The 13124-nt window shown below is 42.6% G+C and overlaps 1 protein-coding gene across 1 annotated transcript in view; it reads right to left on the bottom strand.

The window, feature by feature from the left end:
- LOC148034551 (amino acid transporter AVT1I-like) overlaps positions 1-12231 on the bottom strand; it is a 56855-nt gene extending 44624 nt beyond the window's left edge. The window contains exons 1-2 of the mRNA XM_087680537.1: positions 11960-12231; positions 10669-10928 (exon numbers count right to left, since the gene is read on the bottom strand). Coding sequence (XP_087536663.1) covers positions 10669-10892 — 224 coding nt within the window. The 5' untranslated portion in view covers positions 10893-10928; positions 11960-12231. The remainder of the gene's footprint in view (positions 1-10668; positions 10929-11959) is intronic.
- Between the last annotated feature and the right edge of the window lie 893 nt (positions 12232-13124).

Below are 13124 nucleotides of genomic sequence, written 5' to 3'. Positions count from 1 at the left end.
GCTCTTCAGTATCTATAGCAGGTCAGGGTAAGATGCAGCTTATTCCAGATGGACGAGGTGGTACCCATACCTCAGAGGTTTTGCATGTACCAGGCTTAGGATACCATCTCCTGTCAATTCATAAGATTTGCTCCCTTGGCCTTTTGGTGGAGTTTGACAGTACTATAGTGCGAGTCCTTGATTGTGGATCGAGGAAGGTTCTATCATCCAGATATGAGGAGAACGGCATTTATAAATTGAAGTCTTCCACCGCCCTCTCTACTCTTCTTCTTACCTCTCAGTCACAGTCAGAGTTATGGCATGCTCGGTTTGGTCACCTGAGCTATGATTATCTTTGGAGAGCGTCACGTGGACAGCTTGTTCGAGGGTTGCCGGATATAGTGGTGAGCCAGCAGCCATGTGTCTCATGCATTCGGGGAAAGCAGCATAGGGATGCCATTCCCCACACAGCTTCGCGGCAGTCTACTTCACCGATGGAGCTTGTATCTACGGATCTATGTGGCCCTACAAGGAATGAGTCCTTGCGTGGGAGCTCGTACTTCATGCTGATCGTAGATGACTACAGCAGGATGACATGGGCCTATTTTTTGGCATTAAAGTCAGAAGCTTTCTCACACTTCAAGGATTGGCTTCTCTTTGAGGAGAACCGATCGGGCCAGAAGTTGAAGACCTTGCGATCCGACAAGGGCGGTGAATTTGTTTCTAATGAGTTTGCTCGGTTTTGTGCAGATAAAGGAATTCACCAGGAGTTTGCCAATACCAACATCCTCAAGAAAATGGCATTCTTGAACGGAAGAACCGTAGTGTGATCGAGATGGCGTGCACCATGATGGAGCACCGACAGACCCCTCAGGTTCTGTGGGCCGAGGCTGTGGCTACTACAGTCCACATCCTTAATCGATCCCCTACTTCGGTCGTGGAAGGGATGACCCTGTTTGAGGCTTACTTTGGGACCAAGCCCGATGTTTCTTACTTTAGGGTCTTTGGGTGTGATGCATATGTTCACATTCCCAAGGCTCACCGTGATAAATTTGAAGCAGCTTCCCGAAGACAGGTATTTGTTGGCTACAGCTCCTAGTCCCAAGGCTATCGATTGTATGATCCCGTCAAGTGGGATGTGTACACTAGCCGCGATGTGCGGTTTGTAGAGGTTCCGGTTAACTCAATGGGTGAGGAGCATCCCGTTCTTGGAGATCCAGGGGAGAGTTGGGCCTCTGCTACAGTTCCACTGGAGCCCGTGCCTTTTGATTATGATTCCGTTTCTAACACAAAGTCTACTGTTCCACCGCTCACCCCTAAGGAGTTGCCACCGGTGGATATTCTAGAGCCTTCTGCTGATGGAGAGCGACGAGGGGAGGTTCAGCCTCCTCCTCATCGCTAGGCCCGTGACACACTCCGTGATTCAAGGATCAAGGGGGTTCCTAAGGAGTGGGAACCGCAGGATGGTCCGCGGCGGTCACGGTGGCACCAGGCACATTCTACGGAGCTTGTTTGCTCTAACTATTGTTTGATGACCCGTGTTATGCAGGATCGAGAGCCCACCTCCGTGAAGGAGGCTTTACAGTCCGCACCATGGAAGAAAGCTATGGAAGCCGAGTTGGAGGCTATTGAGAGGAATGGCACTTGGTCACTCGTGCCCCGCCCCCCGAATAAGAAGGTGATTGGCGTCAAGTGGGTCTTCAAGACCAAATACCTTAGCGATGGTTCTTTGGATAAGCACAAGGCTCGCCTTGTAGCTAAAGGTTTTGCACAGCGCCCAGGGATTGATTGTCATGATCCTTTTGCCCCCACAGCTCGTATGGCGACCATTAGAGCTGTTCTTGCCTTGGCTAGCCATAGGAGATGGCATGTTTATCAGTTGGATGTGAAGTCAGCCTTCCTCAATGGTGATTTGAAGGAGGAGATCTATGTTGAGCAGCCTCCTGGCTTTGGATCTTCAGATGGGAAAGTCTACAGGTTGAAGAAGGCCTTGTATGGCCTCAAGCAGACTCCACATGCGTGGAACGAGGAGATTGATTCATTCCTCCAGTCTCAATTGGGATATCGGCGTTCCAAAGCCGATCTGCAGCTGTATGTTCACACTTCCGAGGATGGTTGTGTGCTTTTTGTGTTATATGTTGATGATTTGATTGTCACAGGTAATGATGCACAACAGGTCCAAGAGACGAAGTCAGCTTTACATCGGACGTTCGAGATGACAGACTTGGGTCTACTCCATTTCTTTTTGGGCTATGAGATTTTTCAGTCTCAGAGGGGGATCTTCATCTCTCAACAGAGATATGTACAAGAGCTCTTGGTGTCTTTTGAGATGGAGGATTGTCGGACCCTTTCTACTCCTATGGATCCGAACTGGAAGGCCACTTCCCATTCAGCTTCTCCTTTAGCAAATGCTTCCCGCTATCGTCAGTTGATTGGATCCTTGATTTGGCTTCTCAACACTAGGGTTGATCTTTGTTTTGCTGTTGGGCTCTTGGCAAGGTTCATGAGTGAACCTAAGACGGCGCATTGGCAGGCTGCTCAGAGGATACTTCGGTATTTGAGGGGGACGTTTGATTTAGGGATTCATTATCCCGCAGGGACAGATGGTTCAGATCTTGTACTTGCAGATTGGAGCGACTCGGATTGGGCCGGTGATGTGGACCACAGGCGGTCTACTACAGGTTACTATTTTACCTTGGGTGCAGGTGTTATCTCATGGAGTAGCAAGAAGCAGCCCACGGTAGCCCTTTCGTCTACTGAGGCGGAGTATCGGGCCGCGTCTTCCACCACATGTGAGGCTGTGTGGCTTCGGAGATTATTGGAGGAGCTTGGGTGCCTCCAGACTCGTCCTACTTTGCTGCAATGTGACAATGAGAGTTGCATTGCCTTGGCACGAAACCCTGTTTTTCATGCCCGGACGAAGCACATCGAGATCCAGTACCACTTCATCAGAGAAAAGCTTCTGGATGAGACCATCACTGTGGAGTACTGCAAGACGGAGGACAATCTTGCGGATTTGTTTACGAAGGCACTTCCCCAGGCTCTACTTCGGAGCCATTCCAGATCCCTCGGGCTTCTACCCTGCCCAGGCTCTGAGAGGGGGTGTTAGAGATCACAGCCAAGCAGGTCAGGCAGGTGCAGTCGGACTGCACGTGGCAGTCCGACCTGTGCAGGCTGTCGGCTGCACAGGCAGTTTTCTGGCGCCCTATTTTCCCAGATTTCTGGCTATCAATAGCCGACATCTCCAGCAGTCTCCAACACTTCTCTGCTCGCAGATTACAAACCGGTGACATGCGCAGATTCCGTCTCTGTTCGCAGATTTCAGACAAGAGACAGTGCAGACTGTAGCGGACTTCGAGGTGAACAGTAGGTTGCATCGTCAAGGTGGAGACACGCAGTCCAGCACACTGCGCCCGTGTATATATCTGCATATCTTTGTATTCAGCACACTTTATACTGCAGATCTTCATCTTCCACTGTCTCTTTCTCTCTCTTCTCTCTCTGCGTTCTCTCTCTCTCTGTCCTACGCTTCCGCACAGCTGCACTCTGACAACTAGATCTCTTGGATTGCTTATGCCAAGGGGGGGCCACTGTAATTACATGCTTACAGTGATTCTGATTGGGCTAGTGATTATGATTCATGTCACTCCACTAGTGGCAATTGTTTCTTTCTTGGCTCATCTTGTATATCTTGGCTTAGCAAGAAACAACCCATTGTTGCCACATCATCATGTGAAGCTTAATACAAGGCAGCTTTCACTACCACAGTTGAATGCATATGGATTAGATACTTGCTCGCTGATCTAGATATATCTGTGACAGAGCCTACTCCTTTGTTCACTGACAGTCAAAGTGCCATTGCAGTGGCACGGAACCTAGTGTTTCATGAACGCACGAAACACATTGAGATACGTTATCACTTTGTCAAAGAGAGGCTGCATGCAGGTGATATTAGCCTTGTCTATTGTCCTACCACCAATAATGTGGCAGACATCTTCACCAAAGCTCTTCCTCGTAACAAATTTAAAGCATTTCGCAATGCTTTAAATTTGATCTCCTTTGGTGGCGAATAATCCTTGTACTTTTGATCACTCTTCACTCCAAGGGGGCTTGTTGGGTTTCCACTCACGCCTATGCTCACACAGGAATGTCAGTGATCAGTAGGACACTGAGGCACTTTTTACTCTCAGTACGAGAGGTTTTTTCCCCCAAACTTAGTCTTATTTCATAGGTGCTTATGTCACACACTTACGAGCACTTATCATGTTTGGGTGTAAACACCCCCTACGACCCTAAGATTTAAGGGTTGTATCTTGTACTTTCAGATTACACTCTTTCAGTCTATTGCATTGGGTGTCGCGCTTCACTCTCACACTGTCTACTGCACTCTGAGCTGAGCTTCGATCCTCTCTCCATCTCACAGTGTGGACTCCATGTGGAAGTCATTGTTTGGACTTGCTCATGGAAGACATTAGGAAGCTCGAGTGGATAAAGAGGGTGGTCCACAAAGCTACATCAATTGTCATATTCTTCACGGTAAAGATAAAGGTGCTTGCAATGTATCGTAAGCATAGCACACTAGAGTTGAAGAAGCCTTCTTCAACTCGCTTTGCTTACATGTGGTTATTTCTAGAGCGCCTTTATGAGGTGCGGTCCATGCCTTACACCAGACAGTGGTGTCCACTCTATGGAATGAGTGGGATGAGAATGAGACAAAGGAGGCCAAAGCCATGCAACGCTTGTGCCTTAATGAGCAGTTTTGGCAAAAAGTTCGTGCCATTGTCATTGTCGTGACTCCCTTTTATAGGATGTTACGTATGAGTGACTGCGAGGGGTCCACCATGGACCTTCTCGTTCACTTCTTTAGAGCGGTATTGGCGGAGGCACATGCTTGTACAGTGATCACAGCGACAACGTCCACATGTTTTAGACATAGCAGAGAGGATATGGGCATGGATACATAAGCCCATCCATGGTTTTGCCGCATTGGTATACCTGGCCTACAAGTCACCGGTGGTCATGGATGATAGAGAGTTCCATTCGGACCAGCTTTCTTATTTGACTCGTGTGGTCCTTGTGGATGACCACAATGCAATGCTGGAGGAGCTAGGATGCTATGCAGATCAGAGAGGGCATGTGGCTTTTGCTTCTTCCACTTGTTGGAGGAGAGAGTCACTTGTGAAGCATTTATTTTAGTGGCAAAACTTTGGATACGCACTGGAGACCCTTCAGTCCTTAGCCATGAGGGTCCTTGCCCAAGATTGCTCTTCGGGTGCATGTGAGAGAAACTAGAGTGTCTATTCTCTCATTCACACAAAGATTCACAATTGGCTTAGCACATGACAATTAGAGCGGCTAGTCTATTGCCGCACTAACTTACGCATGATGGCTATGATGAGCATGGGTAGTCCGAAGCAGGTAAAGTTTAAACACTTAACCATAACATTTAAATTTTGTTGTTTTAACTTTTAAACTTTGAACTTTGAAGTTTATACTTTACAATTTAGACTTTAGCATTTGCAACGATCAATCTTACGTGCATCACTACATTGTGTAGGTGAATGTTGATACATTTAAGTTGACAGGCGACACTCTTCCGAGTATACATAAGGAGGTGGACAACAAGGAGGAGGAGATGATTTTTGCACAGCTCTAAGAAGCTCAAGGAAGCCCAAGTTAAAAAGTGAATAAACAAGCTCGTTAGGAACAATGCAGCAGATGGCAACCTCAAAAACACCGTGGGGGAGCTCCGACTACTTTGACAAGGTCCTCTCAAGAATGAGGGAGGTCCTATCAAGGATGAAGAACGCTCTCCCTAGGATGGAGAAAAGCTCCGAATATTCTAGCAAGACTCTCTCAAGGATGAGGGAGCACCTCCCAAGGTTCTCACAAGGAAAGCGTGAGGCGCAATGTAATTCATTTTATAAGACGTGTTGGGTTTCCTCCTGTCCAAGTGGTACAGTCTAAACGGACATAGGTGAAGGGATAAGGCAACTTGAAGAGTTAGGGGAAAGCCATGTTCAGCCCGCATCGTCGCAACCTCAGAGGGTGAGAGGAGGATCCATCCAACACCATCGTGAATTTCAAAGATAGATCCACCCACCTGCCAATCTCCTAGGGGGATTCGTCCACCACCATTTTAAATTTCAAAGACAAATCCGCCCACGTGCCAACCTCCCCAAGGATTTATTTACTCTCCATTGCAAGATGCATTATATGTGCTAAGAATAAAGAAGAATTTGCTATCCATTTCTTCTTTAGCAAAGTATGGAATGCAAGTCACATTTAATGATGATAAATACATGGTCAGGGATAAGAAAGTCTTGACTTTGGTACTTACTGGCATATTATATCATGGACTCTATGAGTTAGATGGTCAATTGACCAGTTAGTTTACTTAGCAGCTACTATTACTCCTACTATGTCACAGGCAGAGTTATGGCATGCTCATATGGGACATGTGAATTGTGGCGGTTTGATACTTATGCAACGTACTCGGAAGTTGCAAGGCTTACCTCTCTTGGATACACCTCCTAAGCACATTTATGAGAGATGCATTTTGATAAAAATGCATCGATTTTCTTTTCCTCGTGATGTTGCTTTTAGAGCTACAGCCAAGTTGCAAATTGTGCATTCGGATGTGTGTGGATCCATGTAGACAAAATCGCTGGGTGAATGCTATTATTTCATCACCTTCATTGATAAATTTACTCGTTTTTGTTGGGTCTATTCATTGGTGAAAAAGTCAGAAGTGTATGATGCATTTTTTACTTTTACTGCACTTGTGGAAAATCAATCTAGCTATCAAATTAAGACTCTTTGTTCAGATTGAGGGGGGGAATACATCTCTTCCTTAGTAAATAATTTTTTGGAGCAAAAAGGCGTTGCACATTAGTATGCTACATGTCTTCCTTGCTAAATAATTTTTTGAAACAAAAAGGCATTGCACATCAATATACTACTACATACACTCCACAGCAGAATAGATTTGCAGAAAGGAAGAATCGGTCACTCATGGAGATGGCCAGATGTATGTTGAAAGCTAAAAAATTGCCACATGGATTTTGGATGGAAGTAATTATGTGTGCTTGTCATATTTTGAATAGGTGCCCTTACTAAGGCATTGAAAAATATAACGCCTTTTGAGGCTTGGAACAGCTATAAACCTTCAATTGGTCACTTCCGTACTTTTAGGTGTCTTGCATATGCTCACATTCCCAAAGTATTGAGAAAGAAGTTGAACAATAAGACTATCAAGTGCATATTTGTGGGGTACAATAGTGAAAGCAAAGGGTACAGGTTGTACGTCCCAATTTCCAAGAAAGTCTTTGTCACTAGGAATGTGAGTTTTGATGAAAAATCAGGATTATCCCTTGCTGGTTATGACACATATCAGGCTGCAAATGATGTGTTTGAAGGGCTGTTGTCTATTTCTTTTGGTGATACAGCTGGAGCTTCATTATATGAACAAAATGTTCAGCCAGCTGCTCCATTACACAATGCAGAAATTCAGATTATGGCTGATCTGAATATTCAACAAGATGTTGAACTTGAGGTTCATCAAGAGCATGTACATAATCAAGAGGCTAGACAAATACTTGGATGGTACTTGCAGACTCTACATGACAGTCATTTGGATGCTCCTCCTGCTGGTCGTACTCAAAGACAAGCATGTTTGCATGATCGTGCTAATACTATGGGATTTGTTATGGCAGCAAGCACACTTGATGATAATGAGCCTGATTCTTTTGAAGATACACTACAAAGTGTACATTGGATAGCAGCAATGCAAGATGAATTTGATTCTATCATGAGAATCAAACATGGGATTTAGTTACACTCCCTATTGGAAAGAAAGCCATTGGTACTAAATGGGTCTATAAGCTAAAAAGAAAAGCGGATGGATCCATTGATAAGTACAAGGCTAGGCTAGTGGCAAAAGGCTATGAGCAAAAGAAAGGCATTGATTATGAGGATACATTTGCTCCTACATCCCATATGACTACTATCAGATGTATGTTTGCATTGGCTGCCCATTATGGTTGGATTGTGCACTAGCTTGATATTAGAACTACATTCTTACATGGGAAACTTCAAGAAGAAGTGTATGTTCAATAGCCTATGGATTTTGCACTTAAAGATCAAAACACGGTATGCAAGCTAAAAAAGACTTTGTATGATTTGAAGCAAGTGCCACGAGCTTAGTATGCCAAAATTGATGCTTTTTTACTCCGCCAAGGGTTCATTAACAGCCCATCAAAGTCTACTCTTGACGTATGCAAGAGGGGGAATCCTTACTGATCACTTGTCTTTATTTGGATGACCTTTTGCACACAGGGACACATGCTAATTAGATTTTCAACATTTAAGAAAAATTTACAGCAAACTTTTGAAATGTCAGATTTAGGGCCTTTGCATTACTATTTGGACATTCAATTTATTAATGATATTAGAGGCATTAGATTGTCATAGTCCAGATATATTGGTAAACTCCTTGAGAGATTTGACTTTCAAAATTGCAAGCCAATTAGCACACCAATGGAGACTGGACTCAAGCTGTCTTTGCATGATGACAGTGATTTGTTTGACATCCATACATATACTCCAGCAATTGAATGCCTCATTTATTTATGCAACACAAGGCCAGATATTCAGTTTGCAGTTTCAGCCTTGAGCTAATATATGCACAGCCCACGCATGTCACATTGGCAAGCTGTGAAGCGTATTTTTCGTAACTTGCAAGGCACCAGGACTCTTGGATTGCTTTATGCCAAGGGGGGGCCACTGCAGTTACATGCTTACAATGATTCCAATTGTGCTGGTGAATTTGATTCATGTCACTCTACAAGTGGAAACTGTTTCTTTGTTGGCTCTTCTTGCATTTCTCGGCTTAGCAAGAAACAATTTATTATTGCCACATTCTCTTGTAAAGCTAAATACAAGGCAGCTTTTACTACTAATACAGTTGAATGTGTATGGTTGAGACGTTTGTTGGCCAAGTATGGCTAAGACGTTTATTGGCTGATCTTGATGTATCTATTACAGAGCCTACTCCTTTTTTTACTGACAGTCAGAGTGCCATTGCAGTGGCACGGAACCCAGTGTTTCATGCACGTATAAAACACATAGAGATACATTATCACTTTGTTAGAGAGGGGCTACATACAAGGGATATGAACCTTGTCTACCTTCCTACCAACAACAATGTGGCAAACATCTTCACCAAAGCTTTTCCTCACGACAAATTTGAAGCATTTTGCAATGCTTCAAATTTGATCTCCTTTGCTAGATGATCCTTGTATGCTGATCACTTTTAACACTAATGCACTTTTTACTCTCGGAAAGAGAGGTTTTTTCTCCCAATCATATTACTTCTTATTTGTGTATTTATGTTACACAGTTTTGGTCACTTTCACACATTACCCACTTTCATGTGTGTTTTAGATGATATCTAAGTCTTTCTCTTGCTTTGTGGAAGAACTCCCGGTTTTTTCTTGCTACAGCATGGCTCTTGCTATGTGTGCAAGAAAAGATCTCACGGGTGCCAAAAAAAGCTTGTAGCAAGCATATTTATATAAGGGGAGCAGCATTCATAATGGAATGCTATCGTGCAAGACTGATGCATTCCGAAGTGACTGTAAGTCCCCAAAAACACTGTGACCAGCAAACAAAGCACTCAGTCAACTACTCGCCTCCATTGTCCAAATTGTTCACCCGAGCAATTCTACACTTGGTGAAACGTAACAGGGCTGCCTCTTCACTGCCTTGATTACCAGGGATCGTCGATGAACGCCCACAAGCTAAGAAACAGGAATGAACCATCTTGAAAGAGCGACTGCCTTTGCAAGTTTTGTAAAATGGTGATCGGGTGCCAACAGGACTATTATAAAAACTGTACCCATTCGTTTACTTGCTTTGAACGAAAATGCCTATTTCCTCTTTTACATGCTAATTACTCTATAAAGTTATTAACGGTTAGTCATCTCTCTACAACCTTATTACGAATAGTTTTCTATATGAGACACCCAAATATTGTTTTGTTATATATATATATATATATATAGAGAGAGAGAGAGAGAAACGTTAACTATAGAAAAATAAAACATTGTGTGTGTGCGTGGGCGGGTGTTCGGGGGGGGGGGGACCATTTGTGCTACTCCCATCTTTGATCCCCATTCTCACATGCATCGCCATATTGGTCATTTGCAAGGCCTCCTCTAGTGGCGATTGAGCACCATCGAGTATGCAAGTCCTCTTACTAGAGATGATCTCACTCCTTGTCTATTATCCCTATATTCACTTACTGTGATATAATTTTTGGCAACCTCAATGTTCTCTTTCAGTTTACCAAGAGTAGCTTTGTTGAGTGGCTCAACTCTTTGAGCACACCCTTTACTTTCCTTACTGGAGAGTAGTCATGTAACTCTTGTATATAAGAGTAGCTTTGTTGAGTGGCTCAACTCTTTGAGCACACTCTTTACTTTCCTTAGTAGAGAGTAGTCATGTAACTCTTGTATATTTTTCATAATTAATACAGTTGTCCATTATAGAAAGAGAGATTACCCATTATAGAAAGAGTGAGTGAGTGAGATGTTCACCTATAGCTTTGAGGCCAATAAGGTTGAGGAGAAAGAGAGAAATAGAGATTACCCATTATGGAAAGAGAAAGTGAGTGAGTGAGATGTTCACCTGTAGCTTTGAGGCCAATAAGTTTGCGGAGAAGAGGAATAACGAATAGGGATAGCTTGCATGGCACCGTGTGCTTCAATATCATCATTAGTCGAATGACTATTAATTTGATCAATGTCACTTGCATCAATAAGTTCCTCAAACGATTTACTTCTAGAACTTGAGAATAAATCTGTTGTGATTGTCTCATTGTCAACATGATGTTGGTGCTTGTCAAGGTCCATATCGGAAGCAAAGAACTAGGTGAAATCGATCTTTGCCTGCCCAAAAAAAAGAGAGAGAGAGATCACAGTCACTGAGAGATTTTATAGATTTAGCATGCATTTCGACTTTTTTGAATGCTAAATTGTCTTTAGATAAAGAATCAAAATTTCAGACGTTGAAAACATATTAAACTTCTCATTAGCATGGCTCAACATAAAGGATCATTAAATTTTAAGATGTTCAAATATGTTTGTGTCAATAGTCAACTTTTCGAATTCTATTTCAATCTTAACAACCAACTTCTCAAGTCTTAAAAGATTGATGGCCCACACATCACAGTTGAATAGCAAAATCTAATGACTTTTGAAAGAGCCTTCTTTAAACAATCATATGCTTAATGAAATATCCCAAATGTTGATGATGGCTCCACATACATAGATGCTCGACCTCAAACTCAAGTTTTCAAACATGCATATCTCAAAACTTAGCATTTTAATGTGATTAGCAATACAAATAGTTGATTTTGTTAGAAAAGAAATTAATGTGATTAGCAATATACTTAGTTGATTTTGTCCAACAACAAAAAAGAAATAGCAACTACATTGCTATCACAACTTAAAGCCCTCTTCTATAAACTATCAATGCAATGTTTGATCTTGGAAGTCCTCTACACGGCTAATCTTCTCTATGGATAATCTTCTAGAAATTGACAACACCCAATGTCTCATGATATGTTGAAAGTCCTTTATAGAGCTAAACTTCTATAAATTGTCACCCAATGTCTCATGTTGGAAGTCTTCTAGAGAGCTAATCTTCTATAAATTGTGAGCAAATGTCTCATGTTGCTAGAAGTCCTCTATAGGGCTAAATCTTGTATTACGTGGGGGATGTTTTTTTTCTAAGGGTCAAGTGATGAACAAGAATTATGTTTTCTTTGGGAATGAGAAGTAACAATACCAAACTTGAAAGCCTATCAAAAGCTGGCGGGTATGAAAGCCGCGCAATGCAATAAATCAATACAATATTGAAGACGAATGAAATATTTTGTGTGAAGATGATCGGGAAGGCCGATGATGGGATTAATTACCTTGAGAAGGCCAGAGGCTTGTTTGATGATGGCCGAGTCCTGCGGGATGTATTCCCGCCTTTCCTTTGAAAGGAGGCTTTTCTCTGGGGAAAACAGGCTTTTTGAATGTGAGACTTGATCAGAGGCTGTGCGTGTGCGTTGAAGAAGGCTGTGCGCGTTAATCAGGGGCGGCGGCTATGGCTTCTTATGAGAACCGGTATATAAATACCGGTTCGCCTCCAGCTGCTGATCAGGCTTTCGATGAAGGCGCTGGTATATTATCATGCGAGGCGATTCTCTCTCTCTCTCTCTCTCTCTCTCTCTCTCTCACATTCTCATGAATTACAAGGCTTTTTAGGTTGCGAGCTCCTGCATGGTTACGCCATCCCAGCTTGGACGCTCCACCTCCTACCACACCAGCCTAACAAGAAGACGAAGAAGATATGCCATATCTTTGCTTTGCTTTTAAATTGCTTTCCCCCTTCCTCCTCCATGCATGAGTATTCCTAACATATAACGTCTATCCTTTTATTTATCGATATTTTCTATTTTTACTATATCGGTATTTAAAGCCCAGCCAACTTAAACTCAAGAAAGATTTCCACTTTCCTCACAAATTTCATATAACTCTTTTTCAACACATCTATTGATTTCCATGGATTGTCAATTTTCCTTAAATTTCCACAGTTTTCTTTCATGACTTGTATGTTCTGCACCACGAGACACTAGATATAAAAATATGAGTCACAAAAACTGTAAGGAAATATAAAATACATGAGTTATGAAGAAATTCGTGGGGAAAAAAGAAAAACTTGCAATCGTTGAAAATCAATTGATGTGTTATGAATAGTTGTATAGAGTTCATTAAACATATTGAAAGTGCTAAGAGACAAGGGACATGCTTTAGGAACACCCATCCATGCAAGGTAGGAGAAAATCCATAAAGCAAAGATATCACACACCTACTTCTTCTTTTGCTATTGTGGTTGAAGGTTGATCGTCCAAGCTCATCGTGGCGTCTCTAAAGCATCAACTCACAACCCAAAACCTCCTTCATTCTAAAGTGCTAGCTCACAATTTAAAGGAATATCTAGCTCATAATCTCAAACAATATCTAGTTTTATGCTACATTGGTACAATTGAAGAAATAGATTGTAGTTTTTTCATATTTTATTTATACTTTTTT

The sequence above is a fragment of the Lygodium microphyllum genome, chromosome 6 (genome assembly GCF_053477565.2).
Source record: "Lygodium microphyllum isolate KBCC chromosome 6, Lygodium_microphyllum_v1.1.10, whole genome shotgun sequence".
Classification (NCBI taxonomy): Eukaryota; Viridiplantae; Streptophyta; class Polypodiopsida; order Schizaeales; family Lygodiaceae; genus Lygodium; species Lygodium microphyllum.
This window is presented reverse-complemented; position numbering and strand designations above follow the sequence as displayed.